The following is a 19174-nucleotide window of genomic DNA, read 5'->3' as shown; positions in this document are numbered from 1 at the left end:
ATGTATGTGCTCATATGTCTGGTAGGAGTATGGAACTACTGTGTTTCCCCGAAAATAGGACCTACCCTGAAAATAAGCCCCAGTTAAGATCGTCAGCCAAATGGACACATTTAGTACATTATGATGATGTTCCAGAAGAAGGTGACATGACTGTATTTGAATAAATGTAGATTGTTGTACGTGAAAAAATAAGGCATCCCCTGAAAATATGCTCTAATGCATCTTTTGGAGCAAAAATTAATATAAAACCCAGTCTTATTTTCGGGGAAATACGGTATCTCCCAGATTGTGTCCCCTTGAGTGGAGGGTGGGAGTGAGTGAACATTAATTTGTTTTCATCAGAGGTCCAGTGGCTTTCCCCATCCTTGATCTCCCTTAAATCTTGACTTGTAGCTTGCTTTTATTTAAGGAGTTGGCACATTTTCTCTTGTACTGTGTTTGGTAAGTTTCAGTAATAGAGTGGGGTGGATTCTGATAGGCTGTATGGAGTCTAAAACTACCCTCTCTCTCTGCTGTGTCTCTGAAGTCCTTTGTTTAGAATCAAAGAGGGGTGGTCTCATCATAAAATCCTCTGGCTTTTTTTTCTCTTACTGATTCTAGCCATTTATGATATGAATATAGTAAATTTTGAGGTAACCTTGATTTTTGTTGTCCTATGATGTAGGTTTCCCTGAAAAGCAGCAAGTTAGCAACAAAAAAGGAATTGCAGGCCCCCAAGCCAGTTACTGCCCTTAATCCTTTTCTCTCCTCACCTGAACTTTTGTTTTTTTTAAATGCAAGAGGAGAGCTCAACACAGTCTTTTCTTGGGACAGAACAAAGACAGCATATGTTTTAGCTGGTTAAGTTCTAACTGCTTGGCATTGACCTTTTAGGGTCAAAACATACTTTCCTGTTGTCAGTTCATTCTCGAGTTGATATTTTCTGGGGAAGGAAGCTCAGGATTGCCTAGATCACAATCATTTAAATAGTACCTGTGCACTGTGTAGTGTTATAATTGTGCTTTATTTTTGTTTTTACGGGCTATTTCCCATCATGCTGCTGTCTGCACTGCTGTTGGACCACTATGCCTATAGAAGGTAAATTAGTCCCTTTGGGACAGATGGAATTAAGAACTTGAACTTGTTTCTGCTTCTTGCTCTTGTAGGAATTCTGAAGCAGTCATGGTGGCTCGTGATGAGTGAGCAGCTCTGTAATTTGTAGACAGAGGTATAGTGTGTAGGAGTCACACTGTTTGCAGAAGGAGTCTACCAGCATGCTGTTCCCCTTGTAGCAGAGATGTTAGCACACCCACTTGATACTCCAGATTCTGCACAAGATTTCTTTTAGAGATTGGTTCTTCGTGAAAGTGTTTTTAGCATCCAGTGTGTTCCAAAGCTGTCTAAGTAATAGGTTTTTTTTAATGGCTTTTTTTAAACTCAGAAATTATTTTTAACACTGCATAAATTAGGGCCTTTAGTTCTTAAAAATGCTAAGAGACTTTAAGATACATATTTTTTAACATGCTGGGGAGAGGGAAGAGAAGGTGCACAGGTGAATGTGACCGCTAAGCACGTGCTAGTGCCAAACTCGGTAACAGTAATGGGCAGGGGTCTGCGTTTTTGACAGCTTTGCTATTTTAAGATTCAGGAAGTAGCCTCTCATTCACTGAGTTGTCATTTGTTTTGGTAACTACTGTTGTAGCAGGGACCATGAAATAACATGCCATCTTTTTTTTGGTTTAATGTTATTGGGTACTAAATCCGTTATACTTTTTTTTTATATTCAAATTTAAACGATTGCTCTTGTGTAGATGTAGAATAAAACCCATCCTTCCCGCTTCCCAACAGAGAAAAAGCAAATGGAATACTGTTCTTTTGTGTGCTTATTAGAAAATATTTAACTGGGAACAAAAAAGCTGTGCTTGTTCTTGGGACGGCACCATTGATTTCTGTGGTCTTTGTGTTGCTAATGTTATGTGGCGGTTTCTAAGCATTACATGCAGGTTGAAATATAGAGGCTAGGAAACACTCTGTTTTGTTTTTAATATTAAATTTTAATTTAAAAAATTTTATAAAAATATTGGGCAATGTGTTTTTTCAAAACTCCTGAGTGAACTTGAAAAATAATTGTATAGTTTTTCTAAATTTCTTGAGAATTTGGTTCATATTGTCAAAGTGCACTAAAGAAGTGCCGGGTATGGCTCGGGGGTATCACAAAACATGTCTTATCCCAGAGTACTGTGGGTGTAATTTATGGGAATTTCACGTTACTCCTTTGCTACTTTCAAAGTGGAATGTTGTCATGAGATCTTCTATAGTTCTTGCTCTGCTTTTTATTGATTTAGGAATGACTTGGAGAGTATTCGATCTTTGAGTAAGTAGGCATATGGATTTGTGTGACCCTCACCCATCCTTGTATGTTTTTACAGTGGGACATCCCCTCTCGCGTGTCTCAATGCCATGCTACATTCCAATTCAAGAGGAGGAGAGGGGCTGTTTTATAAACTGCCTGGCCGAATCAGCCTTTTCACACTCAAGGTAAGTAATACAAACTCGGTTTTAGTTCAGTGGTTCTTAAGCTTTTACTGGGCATACGAATCACCTGATAGTTCTGGAATGAGGCCGTGAATTTGCATTTCTAATAAGCAGGCAGGTGAGGTTGATGCTGTTTGGTCCTAACTGGCAGTTGACTGAGATGTTGTAGTGTGAACAGGGTATTAGGGATTATTTAGTCATGTCAGCTGTTGTGTCTGTATTCGGCTTTTCCTGTCTATATCTTTGCAGATTGTATGCAATACAGGGATAAGTATGTGTGGGGGTAATTACAAACGTGCCTTGATTAGGATTTTGTGTGTGTGAATATTGTGAAGGATAAATAACTGGGCAGCTAAAGTAAGACCTGGTCTGGGAAATACCTGATTGTGAATATTCTAGTGGAAATTCAAAAACTCATTAGCATTTACTAAGTGACACTAATTATAAAGGAAGAGAACTTAAGTCAGATAAAGCTTTGGTAGAACGGAAATGAATAGGCTAATTATTTCTCTACCATTTGTGATATGTATGGCTATCATTTAAACCAGCGTTAACAAACTTATGCTGTAAAAGCCAGACAATATTTTAGGTTTTGTGGAGCATACTATCTGTATCATAACTGTTTAGTTTTGCCATTGTAGTGAGAAAGCAGCCATAGACAATGCGCAAACGAAGCGACCTGTCTGGCTGTGTTCCAATAAAACTTTATTTGCCAGAACAGGCAGTGGGCCAGATTTGACTTGGGGCTCCTGACTTCCTGACTCCTGATATACATATAAGATGACCTGTTGATGGTGAGGAAACTGAAATTTTGATGCTGACCCTTATGCTCTTCCAATATGTAATTATAAGTCGTGGTAGTCCACATACAAACTTCTCCCTTTTAGTTTTGTTCTCTTGATAGGCTTGTTTTCTACAATTAATTCAAAATTAAACACTTGAACAAATACAGTCACAAATGCTGTCAGAAAACTTGATGTTATATGTATACATCAAATGTATCTTATGTTCACATGTCTGTGCTATTTTCTATATTGTTTTTGTTTCTATTATTTTGGACTTTTTTGTTAAGAGAAAGTATAATGTAATGTCAGGAACTGAGCCTTGGGAGAGACAAAGCCCTGAGTTAAAAACCTAGTTTTGTAACCTGGGACAATTTTAACTCCGCTTCATGGTGGCGTATGCATCCCTGGCACAAAGTCAGTTCTTAATAAATGGTAGCTTTTGTGGTATTCCTTTAGGTTCTTCATCCTTAATTGCTTGTTAATGGCATTTTTCTACTGTATATTGTTATATATAATGTAATTATACTATGTAATTATGTATAATTATAATTACGTGTATTGTATGTGTTACAAATATGCTTGTTAATGGCATATTTCTATTTTAAGAGGGAGGTGTTCTATGAACAGCTTGAGGGTAGGAACTGAGTTTTGTCTTTGTAATTTGTCTCTGGGCAGAATTCTTGGCATAGTCCATGCTTAATATTTGAACTGAATTAAATTTCTTCATTTTAATTGTGACATATTTGAGTAAACTCTCTTGTATGAATCTGCTCTAAGCTTGGGGACGTTCTGTTAGTCTGCAGCTCTATGTGATGATGTATTGATTGAAGGTGTATGTGCTCAGCGTGTCCTCTCGCCTGCCTTTGGCTTTATGTCGCTTGGGCTGCATAGCTTGTTGCTTGTTGCTGTTGTACATCACCTCTCTGATTCTTTGTGCTTTTTTTGGGTTAGTGGCTTGTTTGTCTGGTTCCCTCAGTGAGATTAAACTCCTTGAGGGTAGAGACTAGGTTTATTTATTTCACTGTCTGTTAGGATACTGTGCAGAGTAGCCATCAATAAATGCATGTTTAATGAATGATTAATGCATGATGGCTACATTTTGGTACTCAATTTTTATCCTAATCTTGATGAAACTATTCCTAGATCTGCCTCTGGCCTGTAGCTCGTATCTCAGCTAAAATAGGTGTTTACTGTTGTGGTTTTAGTAGAAGTTTAGTTTGATTAATTATGTGTGTGTCACTTAATTTTAATCTGTTACAAAAGCAATACGTGCAAATACAACAGAAAGCAAAATGCAACAGAAAAAGTGAAAGTAACCCATAAATTCTACCTGTAACCTACATAAAAAGTTATAATTTGAAAAAAATTGGCTCCTACTTTTCTTATGGCTTTGCTGTTTAGTTAATATATTTGCCATGAACACTAGTACATATAGACATACCTTATTATTTTTAAAGACTGTTGTGGGATTCTAGATTCCCGGTTAGGAATGTGTGGTAATTATAAGTCTCTTGTTAAATGTCTCATTATCACTACACTATCTCCCAGAAGTTGTGCAGGCGTTTACTTTATTGTTACTTAGGAATGGATAAGAAAGGATACCAAAAATCTGAACCAGCTGATCACCGTCCTGGTGATCTGAGAACCCACGTCTGTCCAGTAAACACTCAAGTTCAAGGTGGTGTTGAGTACATATTTTTAATCCATTTTTGTATTTTGAAAAAATTTCAAAACTGCAGAAAAATTGAAGGAGTACAACAGTGAACATCCCCAACCTCTAGCTTTCTTATTAATTGTTACAAGTTTGCCATGCTTGCTTTAGTCCTCTCCACTGTAGGTATGCTTGTTTGTTTTTTGTTGTTTTTTCAGAACCATTTGAAAGTGTTAACTAGTGCTGGTACTTCACACCTAAATATTTTAGAATATATGTCATTTATTTTACATTTTTTTATTTTTCAACTACAGTTGACGTACAATATTGTATTAGTTTCAGGTGTACCACATAGTGATGAGACATTTATAAACCTTATGAAGTGATCACCCTGATAAATCTAGTATTCATCTGACACCATGCATAGTTATTACTAGAATGTATATCTTAAGAGCAAGGACATTAACCTAAATAACCATAATTTCACTACCACATTCAAGAAACTTAATATTGATACAGTAGTATATAATACATTGTCCATAGTCAAATTTTCTCTAGTTCCAAAAACATTCTTTGTAGCTTATTTTTTAACTCCAGCATCGTCAAGAATCATACATTATATTTGGTTTTCATGTTTCTTTAATCTCCTTTAATGTAGAACAGTTCCCTTGCCTTGTATCTTTCATAGCATTGATATTTTTGAACAGTCCAGGCCAGTTGTCTTATAGAATTAAATACATTTTTAAAGGACTGATAAAAGTGTGGATATTTTGGTTATTTCCAGACTCCTTCACGATTGTACTGCTAGATCATGTCTACTGTGCCAGGGTGTAGCCCAGAGCCACTCAGCAGTGACAGATCGAAGTGATGGGATGTTTTGTATAGTGGTCAGGATCTTGCCTGTAATAAAGGACAGGAAGACACAGATTATTTAAATCACATTTCTCATTTTTCCCTTTAAAGGTGGTGGTGACACCTCTGAAATCCTGTGGCATTTTGTTTTCCTAAGTTTTCTGCCCTGTGTTAAGGAGAAAAGCATGTGCAGAATGGCTTGGTAGTTTTTCTACCCCCTGCTTGGAAATCTCTTCTAGTGGGCCATCAAGCTCAAAGCTATACTTACCTCTTTGGTTTTGTTACTTAGTTGAAAATAGAGGAGTTTTTTCACTTTTGGATACATTGTGTGGCTGTTGTCCATGATTACCAAAGCTTTACTTATAAGTTGGAGTCTTTTGGGGCATGCCACAGGGTTTCTTCTCTGATAAAAGTTGTTCTGGGTAATGTGATGGTACATTTGACACTTTATATATAGATGCTTGCATCAGTCCGCAGAGCTAGTCCTCAGGGATACATGGGATAGATGAAATCTGCCCATGCTTTGAATTCTTGATTTGAATTGCTTTCCTTAAGTTGTTCCTGGAGTCAGCTGCTAGTGTCCATCATTGCCTGGTTAGAGGTAGAATTTATATTATTTTTTACACCGGGGATTTTCCATCCTATAAAACCACTCTGAGTTGCTTTGTAGTGTCCTACATTTTTAGGACGTTCATGATGAACTACTCTGCTTTTGTGACTCATTGTGTCACTGGTGAGTTTAACCTGCGTTGATGCGTGGTCATTTCAGCACTCACTGTCAGGTATCACCGCAGTCATCTGAACATGGCTCAGTGTTATTGTGGAATGATGCTCAAATTGAGATGTCACTTAGGTCACTTATGGCTATTTGGACTCCTTCAGGGCCTTTAATTCAATTAACAAGCCTGGTTAAATCTTTGAAATATATAAAAAGTATAAAAGATGTCTTCTCATTAAAAGAAATAGATGACTACACTTGAAGTATCATCCATTAAAATCCACAGTTTGCAAACAAAGGAAAAAGCAATTGGAGAAAGAGAAGGTAATTATTGCAGTCTCACAATGTTATTTATAGAACTGCAATTAAAATATTTATGTACAACTCCACACTTAGAGCAATTTCAAAACTATATTACCATTAAATACCGAAGAGAACAAATGGAATAAGCCTAGACTTAACACAATAAAATCATAGAGTCTATCATTTGAGAGGCAGTATCAGAATCCATTTTGATTTTTGATAGGTGCACAGAAAGCAGAGTGAGTGGTCTTGTAAAAATGCGAATCACATCTTATCACTATCCTGCTTGGCCCTTGCCTAGCACTCTGGTCTGCTCTCCTAGCTCTTCCCCTGGGTCATTATACTTTAGCCACCCTTCGCTGTGTTTCTTAAATACCCCAAACTTGTGTCTGCTTCAGAGCCCTTTCACTAGCCCCTCTGTGGTAGCTTCTTGTCATTTGGTTCTTAGTCCAAAAGTATCTTCTCAGTGAAGCTTTCTCTAACTACTAATCTAATTCCACAACATTATCAGGGTTTTCATCTGTTTCATAGCCCTATGAGTATCGGAAATTACCTTGTTTGTTTGGTTACTTGGTTATCCTTAGCGTCCCCGCACTAGAATGTAAGTGCAGGGACTTTGTTTTCACTGCGTCTCCTGTGTCTGGCATGTAACTGTTGGCTGACTATAACGTAGAAGATGGCATCATCGAAATCTTCAGCCAGCTAGTTCTTGTAATTCACCTCTCTTTTATATCAGTTTTACTATAGAATATGCATATTTTTTCTTCTGCTCAGCAAGTTGACTTCTAAGAACCCCTTTTTTTCCTTGCCCTCTTTAGAGCAGTTCTACATAAATCTGAAAGAATCTGCTGACACTAGAAATAAATCTTTCCCAGGCTATGGCTATAAACTGGTTCCTCTTAATTGCTGAAGCCAGAAACTGAGCCACTTAGAAACAATTTAAACATTTTAGGTGTGTTTTAGATATCATGTTATTATTCCTTTTAGAGTTTTAAATTTTGATCATCTTGCTTGTTAGATATAGGAATTTCTACTCATTGAAAATGGTAGTGACATTTTTAGACAATGTCTTACGGTCTCTGTGTTAGCCTTATCAAATATATGATCTTTTTAATGCTTAGAATCCTAGAATGTTAGTCTGGGAGGGTCTCTCAAATCATCTTAATTTTGCAGATTGAAAACTGAATTTCTAACAGATTAAATGATTTGAAATGATTTGTCTGTGACCATACTTCTGTGTGACAAATGCATGTGGCTGTGTTGGGACTAGAACCCAGGGCCACACCTTTTCAGTTTGATTTCTTTTCTTTTTTCCACCCTTTTTCCGCCTCCCCGCCGCCGGTTTAAGCCATTGTTTCTCAGTCTGATTGGCCCAAGCTGGTATTATGAGCCTCGCGCTCCCCCTGCTGAGGCAGTCGGTCGGCCACTCACAGCAGCTCTTGGCCCTCTCGCCCGCTGCCGCCCGCTCACGAAGGCTGCCGGCCACTCACACCGCACGCCGACCTCCCTGCGGCTGCACACTGCAGCCCAGCTCCAAGGAGAGCTCTTGTTCACAATCTTAGCTGTAGAGGTCACAGTGAGCTGGCCCATGTGGGAATCGAACCGGTGACCTCGGTGTTAGGAGCATGGCGCTCCAACCACCTGAGCCACAGGGCCAGCCCTTGATTTCTTTTCATTATGCCATTTAAGAATAAAGAATTTTTCTTCAGGTTTTATGACCTTTGGTCACTCGATCTTTTTGAAGCATCTTATGAGTTTCTTGATAGTTCTCAAAATGTCAGCTTTACTCTCTTTAATGAAAATTCTTATAATTGTTAAGCAAAAGTAGCTTTTCATATCCTTAGATGTGAAGTCTTTAGTTATGGTTAACTGGTTTGAATTTCTGCCCTTTGCATTAATTCTGTTGGGGCAGTTCTGATCATAGGCGTTCTTTTCTATGCCAGAATAAGTAACATCTGGTGGTAGTAAGAGCACTGGACTCTAGGAGTCAAAGTCTGGGTTCTAGCGTAGCACCTCATGTCTTAATGTCATCATTTGTACATGTTTTTCTCTAACACTGAAGGGTTGAAATAGATTAGTTGTTTAAATACATCATGTGTAAAACCATTTTATCTCATGAAATTGAGCTTCAATAATAAGTATATGACTGTGAAACTGCTCTGTTTGGAACAAACATGAGGGCCCAGCTTCTCCATCTCTATGGGTTTGCCATCCTCACCCCACTCCCTAAGCACCCCAGACGTCTTTCCCAGGCCCTGCAGCTCTGTTGAAAACATCCTGGAGTAAAAATCCAATAAAGATCCTTCCTGTGCTCACATTCTAACATCTAGACTGTTTTGTGTGAAAAGTAAGGCAGCCCTGGATATTTTCCTTTCCTGTTCTTTTGTGAGGCGTTTGCTATTTACTAGAGGCTCTGTTTCATTGCAAACCCTGTTCCACTCTGCTATTGGAGGTCTGCACAGAAGGCCCAGTTAGTAGAGCAGTGGTACCGTTTGCTCTGGGTAATGATAGCAGTTTAGTTTTGATGAAGGCTTTGACCCTTCAATTGGTAAAAGGTTCCTTATTTGTTTGAATGATTCTCAAGGGATGTCTGAATCTGCCTTTGAAAAAAGGGATATTCCGTTGTCTGACAGGATTTCCAGACAGCTCAGGGAGAAGAGAGAACTTGATTGTTTGGGGAGCCCTGGTGGGACTCTGGTTTTATGCCTAACAGATGAGTTGCCTTTTGTCCTTCTACCTCCTGAAGTTCAAAGACCTGTAAGAATGAAGCGGTAAAGGTCAGGTAACAGGTTTGGAAAGCATTACCACCAGGAGGGTTTTGTAGTAGCTCGGGGTGGGGATGGGGGCAGGATGATAATTTCAGGGTTGTTAAAGTGACATACATTTTTAAAACAGTTATAAACTTTTTTTTAAGTGTGTGTGTGTGTGTGTGTGTGTGTGTGTGTGTGTGTGTGTGTTTAAGCACCATGGTTCTAGGGAAATGAGACTGTATATGTCCCAGGTTTCCTTGGGACTGTGTTTGAAAAAATATTTAGCACTTTTTTTTTGGTCAGCCAATATGAAAACTGCATTTGATCTCTCTTCTCAGTCCTTCATATCAGACTTTTTGGGAGAGTTATTTGAGGAACTTGTTTAGTCTAAGCATAGCTAAATCTGAAAGAAAAGATGGAAACTGGTGTTTGAGTGCTAACTGTATTCTAGCCAGGCATCATGCTTCTTACATTGGTGTTTTTTAAAACATAAATGTGTTTCCTATTCCTTGGCTAATGGGGAAGCAGCCTGAGAGAGTTTAATGGTACAAAGTCACATTTTTGGGTATTTGAGAGGTTTGTATTTAACACGTGGAGGACAATTTAGGAGGTTTTAAGTTTTGACTAAATGAGTTGGTTCCCAAAAGTTTGAGAAGCATAGTCAAGGTTCTGAAAGAACAATTTCAAATTCTTTGTGCATCTTGGGGTGGGAGAGGAATAGGGAGCGAAAAAGGTGGCTATTTTTTTCTCTTCTGGAAGATTCTGTCTTTTTCAATTCATTTGTACTAGATGGGCTTTGAAATGTGTCCCTTCAAGGGTCAGCTCATTTTTTTGTTTTAGTCTTTTCTTTGACTCTTTATGATAGTTCTCCTTTGGTAAATTAACTCCCGACAATTCCCCTTTTAAAACTGTTTTGGGCTCTCCATTTCCATTACCACCACCTTAGTGGAAGTTGTCCTTGTATGCGGGGTACTGAAATGGTTCCTGCTTGGTCTACTTGCTTTCACATTTGCCTCTTTAGACTCCAGTTTGCTCCTTTATAATTCTCCCAGTGCCAGAGGGATTTTTTTAAAAACATAATTTGATCATGACACATTTCTGTTTGATACCTGTCAATGGTTTTCTATGGCATATATAAAAAAATCCAAACCTTGCTCAGCCACACCACCCTTTCAGTTTTTTGAATTCCTTAACCTCTTTCCAGTTTTGGGGTCTCCCATTTGGAACTCTCTTCCCTCTGCTTTTGCCTGGTTATGAGTCTCAAATATCAGTTCCTCAGAGAGCCTTATGTCTAAATTGGATATTTTTCTTGTGCCTTTATCATATAATTTTATATAAACATTTGGGTGGTCGTTTGATGCGTCTTTCCTGACTAGGCCTTAGGGGCAGATAATCTGTGTTATTTTGTTCTTGGCTATGTCCTCAGCAGCTGTCATAGTAGGTGCTCAAATGTTTTCTGGACAAATGCAGTGGGAAGATATATGGAAGGAGATACTTTGATTGGTAGCAGTTCTCTATGCCGAACAGTTGAATTGGTTCAGGATGGTGCATTTTAGTAACAAAATTGAACTAGTAGGGAATGTTTACCAGGATCTCTTTTCCATGGAATGGAGTATTTGGAAACTTTCAAAGTGGAAGCTTTATTCTCTCAAAAGAAGAAACAAATTGTCCAGTGTTGGTTTTGAAATCTAGTGTCATATTGATTGCTGATCTTCTGTATGTGCCTCCCCCCTTCTTTCTCTTGACTTTCCCTGAAAGCTTTTAGGATCTTTTCTATGGTTATATACTTTCGTGTGGGTGTTTTTTCACCCTGTGTACCTTACGCAAATGTCTAATGATCCTGTTCCTGAGAGTAAGGCTCTTACACGCAAATACTAGTGGGAAATTCAGTGTGTCGTGGTTTTGTGGCTTCACTTGTCTCCTGTAGCAGTGGGTAGTGGTTGTCACTTAGATGCATGGTGCTGGAGTACGGGTGTCTGTCTCTTCCTCATGCAGACTTGCAACAATCCTCATGTTCTCACCCCCCGCCTCATTCTTGTCTGCCGTGGTTCCTGGTTTAAGTTCTGAACCTGTCTGAAATTTATGGGATAAATCTGCTTGGTTCTTTTTAGTATCTTCTGTTAGGTTTCATCTGCTTAGGTTTCATCTTCCTTTGTTTTGCTAACTTATCTCTTGCTTCTCGGTTTCTGTGTCACTGACAGCTTTCAAAGTGTATACCCACCCTGGGTATTCCTTCTTGAACATCAGACTTGTATATATTCAATTGACTATTTAGTATCGCTATTCGGATACTAATAGCATCTCAAAATTTCACGTACAAAACCGATCTCATGATTTTCCCACCTCACATCCGCTTCACCATTGTCTTGACTATATAATTAGTGGGAATTCCATCCTTTAAGTTGCATAGGGTAGAAACCTTGGAGTTATCTTGGACTCCTTTCTTTTTCTCTCATGCCACATGTAATCATCCATAAATCCAGTTGGCTAAACTTGCAGAATACATACTCTCCCGACCACCACCCTCGTTTAAGCCACTGTCATCTTTCTCCGAGATTATTGTAGCTTCCTAACTGGTCTTGCTTCCACTCTTGCCACACTCCTCACCATTGGAGCCAGGAAGATTTTTTAAAAACGTCAGTCAGGTCATGTCATTCTTCTGCTCAAAACCCTGCAGTGTTCACCTCTTTTCCCCTTCGCTCAGGGTAAAAGCCAAAATCCTCGCATGCTTTTACGTGATCTGCCTTCCGCCCTCACTACCATCCCTTTTCCTCTTATTCTCTCCGTGGTTCACTTTGCTCAGTAAATACAATGGCCTCCTTGGTGATCCTTCAGCATGCTGCCTCTGTTTCTCTCAGGGCTTTGGCCCTTGCTGTTTCAGCTGTCTGAATGCTTTCCCCCCAGATAATACCTGCATGCTTGCTTCAAGTCTTTGCTCAGATTGCACCCTGACCTCTCCATACCCCACAGCATTCCTTATCCCTTTTTCCTGCCTTACGTTTTTCTTCTTGGCATTTACCATTGTCTGATACACTACAGTATGTATTTTTGTTTTTTTGCTGTCGGTCTCCTTTGACTAGAACATAACTCCACTAGGGGAGGGGTTTTTAATTTTAGTTTTAGTTACTGTTGTCTCTCCAATTTCTAGGAAAAATTAGGCACTCAAATATTTGTGTGAGTTAATGAATAATAGTTTATTTCTTTTAATTTGGTAACATAGTGAATTATATTAATAGGTATTTTTCCATTGCTCAAGCACCCTTGTATTCCTAGAACAAATGTCACTTTGACATGGTTTTCTTTTTAAATACACATTGCTGGATTTAGAGTATGAATATTTAGGATTTTTACATCTGTATTCATAAGTCACATATCTGTGATATTCTGATTTTAAGCCTTGTCCTGTTTTAGTATCCAAACAAGCTGTGCTGACAAATGAACACACAAACTCATAGACACAGACAACAGTAGGGTGGTTACCAGAAAGGAAAGGGATTAGGGGAGGATGAAGAGGGTATAAAGGAGATCAAACATATGGTCACGTAGGGAGACTAGACTTTGGGTAGCAAGCACACAATGCAATATGCGGGTAATGTACGTATTACAGAATTGTATATTTGAAACTTACATAATGTTATTAACCAATGGCACTCCAATAAATTAAAACAAAACAAAAAGCAAGCTGTGCTGTTTTCCCTCTCTTGATTAGTCTCTTTAAGACTGAGATGATTCTTTTTAGTAGAACATGCGTATAGAACCTACTGGGGATAGTACGTTTTATTATATATATATGTGTATATGTATATATATATATATATATATATATATATATATATATACACACATATACACACACACACATATATTAACTTTTTAAACTGTCAAATATATAATTTATACAAAATACAGTATATACAAAGTTTGTGTCGTTTAAAGAATAATAGCTTAAAAATGAATGCACACTCGTGTATCCATCAGCCAGCTCAAGGACAGAACACCCTTTGTATTCTCTCTTTGAAACCTGTGAGCATATCCCTTTCTCTCGCTGCTGAAGATAACCACTCTTCTGATTTTTGTATCAATCATCCCTTGCTTTTATTTCTAGGCTTACTCCCATGTATATATTGCTGAACGTGCCTTTTAAAAATATCTGGATGTGAATGGAATCATACTGTGTGTATTTTTCTCCGACTTGCTGCTTCTGCTTATTGTTTCCGAGCTTGATCTGTATTGGTGCATTTAATTGAAATACATCGTATTTTCTGCTATCTTATGTATGAATATACCATGATTTATCTGTCCATTCTGTGCTTGGTGTGTTTTTGGGTTGTTTCTAGTTCTCCAAACAGACAAGGATGCATTGAATACCCTTGTACATGTCTCCTGGGTACACGTGTGCGTAGCTTCTCTGGGGTGTGTTTATTGCTGGGAATGCAACTGACTGATAGGTTTTCCTCTGATCATCATTACTAGGTGGTGCAGCTGTTTTTCAAAGTGATCATATGAATTTACACTCCTTCCATAGTATATGAGAATTCTGGTTGCTCACAGCCTGAGTATTGATATAAAATAGTATTTTGTGTGTTTTGCCCGTTTTTAAATTATGGCATAATTTATACACAGTACCCATTTTGATGTGTTAGTGTACAGTTCTATAAGGTTTCTTAAAAATACATTTGATTTGATTTTTTAGTTTACATTTGTTTTGACATTTTATTTGGCATTTTAACAATGCTATTTAAAGGTATATCCTACATGGCTTGAATTCAGTTCCTTCAATAAATGTTGGTGCTAACAGGCTTCTCCCTCCCCTAAAAATTTAGTTTTACATACAGTTAAATTCACCCTTTGTAGGTTATATATAGTCCTTTGAGTTTTGACAACCATATACGGATGTGTAATTACCACCATAATTAAGATGCAGCACAGTTCCAGCACCCCAGGAACTACCCCTATGCCCTTTTGTAGTCACCTCCCCACCACAGCTCCTGGCAGTCAGTCATGGATTTGTTTTCCATCTTTGTAGTTCTGCCTTTTGTGGATGTCCTATTAATGGAATCATACATTATGTAGCCCTCTGAGTCTGGCTTCTTTTACTTAGTGTGAGGTATTTGAGATTCAGCCATCTCGTAATATTCGTTCCTTTTTTTGCTGAGTAAGATCTACCACATTTTGCTTATCCATTCCTCAGTTGATGGACATTTAGATTGTTTCCTCCTTTTGACTATTAAAAGTAATGCTGTGACTGTTTGCATACAAGTCTTTGTGTGGACTTACATTTTCATTTCTCTCGTGTAGATACCTAGGGGTGGAATTGCTAAGTTGTATCATAATTTGTTTAACTTTTCTAAGAAACAGCCAAGCTATTTTCCAAGTGGCCATATCATCTTACGAGATGTGGTCAGAAAATACAGTGAATGTTTAAATAAAAAAATTTATTACAGTAAAAGACACATTACATTAATCCCCCTCAAAAATACTCCTCCTCACTTTGAACACACTTATCCCATCATTCTTGCCACTTTCTGAAGCAGTTCTGGAAAGACCTCTTTCATGTCTTTAGTTGCGCTGTTGTGGCTGCCTCGATGTCCTGAATCATTTTGACTTTGGGGAAGAGCCAGAAGTCTCACGGTACCAGAACTGGTGAATAAGGTGGATGAGGACATACCTTAATGTTTTTATTTGACAGAAATTGCTGTACCAGAAATGATAGGTGACACTGAGCATTGTCATGATGGAGAATGATTATTTAGGGCACTCTTTAAAACACACCTTCCCTCAACCGTAGCTCACACCCGACTGACTGCACCAAACAAGTTGAAACTTGTCACACACTGTTACTAAGGTTCGACGTGCTGCTTCCTGTATTGAAGATTCCTGCCTTTCCATTGGATGGCATGCAGCAGCAGCATTCACCATATTTTTTGATCACACCTCATATATTCAAGTCTTTTGTTCTTTAGGAAAATTTTTCCTTTTTCTCCCTGGCAATATCTTTTTTTTCCTGAAATCTACTTTGATATTAATATAGCTGATCCAGCTGTCTTACAATTAGTTTTTGCATGGTATGTTTTTTCCCATCCTTTTGTTTTTAATCTATCTGTGTCTTGATATTTAAGGTTATTTATATTTCTAGTTGGGTCTTTAGTTGTTTTAATCTAGTCTAATAATTTCTGCCTTTTAATTGGGATGATTGGACAATGTATTTTTAATGTAATTATTGATATGGTTGGATTAAGTCTGCCATCTAGCTCTTTGTTTTCTATTTGTCCTGTTTTCTTTCTTTTTTCCTTCTTTTGGATTGAGTGTTTTTGAGTATTCCCATTTATCACCACTACTAGCTTACTAAACTATATATATGTCTTTAATTTTTTCCAGAGATTGCTTTATCTTTTATACAATGCACCTTTAACATGTCACAGACTACCTTTAAATAGTATCATGCCATTTCATCTAAAATGTAAAGTCCTTATACTGTTCTTCCATTTACTCCCTCCTAGCCTTTGTGAAATTTTACTCCTACATAGGCTATACTCTTCACAAAACATTATTACTACTTTTGCTTTAAACAATTCTTTTAGAGAAATTTTAAAAAGGGGGGGTTATTTTTACCTACATATTTACTATTTGTGGTATTCTTCATTCTTTTGTGGAGGTCCAAGTTTCCATTTGTTATCATTTCCTTCCTCCTGAAGAACTTCCTTTACCACTTCCTGTAGTGCAGGTCTGCTGTGACAAATTCTCCACTTTTCTTTGTATGAAAAAGTATTTTGCTTTGAAGAATATTTTTGCTAGCTACTGAATTCTAGGTTGAAAGTTCTTTTTTTCTTTCACCTTTTAAAAGATACCAATCCTTTGTCTTCTGGATTGCATAGTTTCTGATGTTCTTCTGAAGTTTGTGTTCTTACATTTGTTTCTCTTTTTTCTAGTGCAGGTTTTAAGATTTTTTCCCCAGAATCATAGATTTTGACAATTAGATTATGATATGGTGAATTTATATCTGTGATTCAAATTTGAAATATTTTCAGTCATTGTTTGAATTTTTTTTCTGTTGTCCTGTTTCTTCTGGGTTGATATGTGTGTTTGACCACTGTTTATTGTCCCATAGGCCACTGAGGCTCTATGAACTTTATCCAGTCTTTTTCCTTTGTGTTGCATTTTGGATGCTTTCTGTTGTTACTGACCTTTTCTTTTGCAGTTTCTGATTTGCTGTTAATCTCATCCAGTGAGTTTTTCATTACAGATACTGTATTTTTTATCATTAGAGAGTCTGTTTGTTTTTTAATTTTATATCCTTTATTTTTCTCATGTTCATTCTTGCCTTTCATGCTTGATCGTGTCACATGCACTAATAGTAGCTGTTTTAAATCTTTGCCCATCGATTCCATCTCCTCTCATTTCTGGGTCTGTTGCTGTTGATTTGATTGTTCTGCTTATGAGGCACACTTTTCTGCTGCTTGGAATATCTAATAGTTTTGTTTGGATGTTGAACATTGTGAATTTTATGTTTTTGGGTGTTACAATTACAGGAGTGTTGGGCTTTTATTTTGGCAGATCCTTCGGTTACACGTGGATTAGTTTACTGCCTTTGAGTCTTGTTTTTAAGCTTTGTTAGGGCAGGTGTAGAGTATCCTTTACTCTGAGGATAGTTTAACTCTGCAACTAAGGTATTTCCCTTCTAGGGTCTCCACTAAATGCCTCAGATGTTTAACAATGTCCCCTCCACTCTTTCTGGTTGTAATTCTATGTCTTCTGGTCTTGTGCTCTGGGAATTGGCTCTGTGAATTATTCAGCCATTCATTCATTGCCCAGCCTTGTGGAATTTCACTCTATGCATATGCAGAGATCTCATGCAGAGCTCTGGAGGTCTTTTTCTGCATAGCATCTTCCTCTGTGGAATTCTGCTGTGCAACTTCCAGCCTTCTCAGCCTCCCAAAACTTTGTTCTCTGTCTCTGCTCAGGAGAACTGTGCTCTGCTTGGGATCCCTCCCCCCTTTTCTGTAGTCTGGATTGTACCTCCAGGCAGAAAGTGGGGACAATAATAGGACTCGGTTTATTGATTTTTCTTCTCTTCAGGACCACAGTCTTGGGCTGCCTGTTTTCATACGTTGAAAACAGTCTTGTATTTTGTCCAGTTTCTTAACTGTTTATAGTAGGAGGGTAAATTTGGCAACTGTCAGTCTATCGTGTTCTAAAAGGAAAGTTAGTGTACATACATACATACATACCTCTATATAGAGAGAGTCCCCAATTTAGAATTTTGCGACGTTATAATGTTGCAAAAGACACAGTTTAGAAACCAACAGTTCGAATTTTGATCTTTTCCTGGGCTAGTAATATGTGAAGCTGAGCGGTGGCAGCAGGATGGTTTCGCCCGACTGTAGGCTAATGTAAGTGTTCTGAGCGTGTCTAACACAGGTGAGGCTGAGCTGTGATATTTGGTAGGTTACATATTAAATGCATTTTCAACTTAAAAGACATTTTCACCTTACAGTGGGCTTGTCGGGACATAACCCCATCATAATTTGAAGAGCATCTGTATATATATTTCTGTAAGATAAACTATTTCAGGTGTTCTTACTGATAATCCCAATTCAAATTCAACAGGTTTTTTGTTTGAACTTTTTCAACAGCCTCAAAATAAAAATATCAGCACTGCTGCCAACAATGTGATTATTCTCAATGGTGGTGGTGGATGTTGTTGGCCTTCGGGTATATCTCAGTAGGGATTTTACACGTTATTGCAATTTAAAGTCACTTGAAATAATTCATTTGTATGTGGTTATGCTATCAATTTTATACACAGTTTGGTTCATTAGTTTTGTCCTTTTTTTTTTAGGGATTGCTTTTGTAAATTTTAATTTCATTTTATAATGATGTGAAATATTTGTTTATGGTTAAATATATAGCAATGTTTATTTGCTGAAGTCTAGCTCATATCCAATCCCCTCAACTTGTTCTGTCTTTCTCCTATAGGTAAGCATTTTATTTTTTATTATTTTCCTTTTTAGAAATACAAACAAATAACATATTTGTATTTGTATCTTCCTCCTTTCTTAGAATGGGATCATTATACACTTTACCCTACTGCACTATTTTTACTTAACAGTAAATCCAGATCATTCCATAGCTGTATATATTCTTCGTTCCTCTTTACAGCAGTATAGTACTGTATTTTGTGGATTTACCATTGTCAGTGTTAATCAAAGTGAGATCCACAGACCAGTGTCAGTTGGTGAACTGTTGTTCCAGTTGATGATGATCTAAGTATAGAAATTGGGAGTGTTTAGAAACTTACATTGCAATTTGACATTGCCATAATGTCTGAGCGCGATAGGTAGACTGCTGCCCACTCTAAAACAGCATGTAGATCAGCTTGGATGTTTGCACAGTGAGCCACATGTGGCACAAACTGGACGAGTCATGTACAGTAGGACCACATACTGGTCTCTGATGAGTTGGGGGGCAAAAACCTAAACTGGTCCTTTACCCCAGATAGATTGAGAAGGAAGGAGTGTATTTACCCCGAATACCTTGTTGATGGACATGACCCCACAAGTTTTGACATGCATGCTTTTATATTTTTTAAGTTCTAAATATT

At 37.8% G+C, this 19174-nt stretch overlaps 1 protein-coding gene across 2 annotated transcripts in view; it reads left to right on the top strand.

Annotated features, from left to right (window-relative positions):
- The window catches only part of ASXL1 (ASXL transcriptional regulator 1), a 64324-nt gene that overhangs the window by 7308 nt on the left and 37842 nt on the right, over positions 1 to 19174 (top strand). The window contains exons 3-4 of one of the 2 annotated variants that reach the window (XM_033094639.1): positions 139 to 141; positions 2409 to 2517. In XM_033094639.1, the coding sequence (XP_032950530.1) occupies positions 139 to 141; positions 2409 to 2517 (112 nt within the window). The remainder of the gene's footprint in view (positions 1 to 138; positions 142 to 2408; positions 2518 to 19174) is intronic. The other variant, XM_033094640.1, reaches the window with a different exon arrangement.

Source organism: Rhinolophus ferrumequinum, chromosome 23, assembly GCF_004115265.2.
Source record: "Rhinolophus ferrumequinum isolate MPI-CBG mRhiFer1 chromosome 23, mRhiFer1_v1.p, whole genome shotgun sequence".
NCBI lineage: Eukaryota > Metazoa > Chordata > Mammalia > Chiroptera > Rhinolophidae > Rhinolophus > Rhinolophus ferrumequinum.
This window is presented reverse-complemented; position numbering and strand designations above follow the sequence as displayed.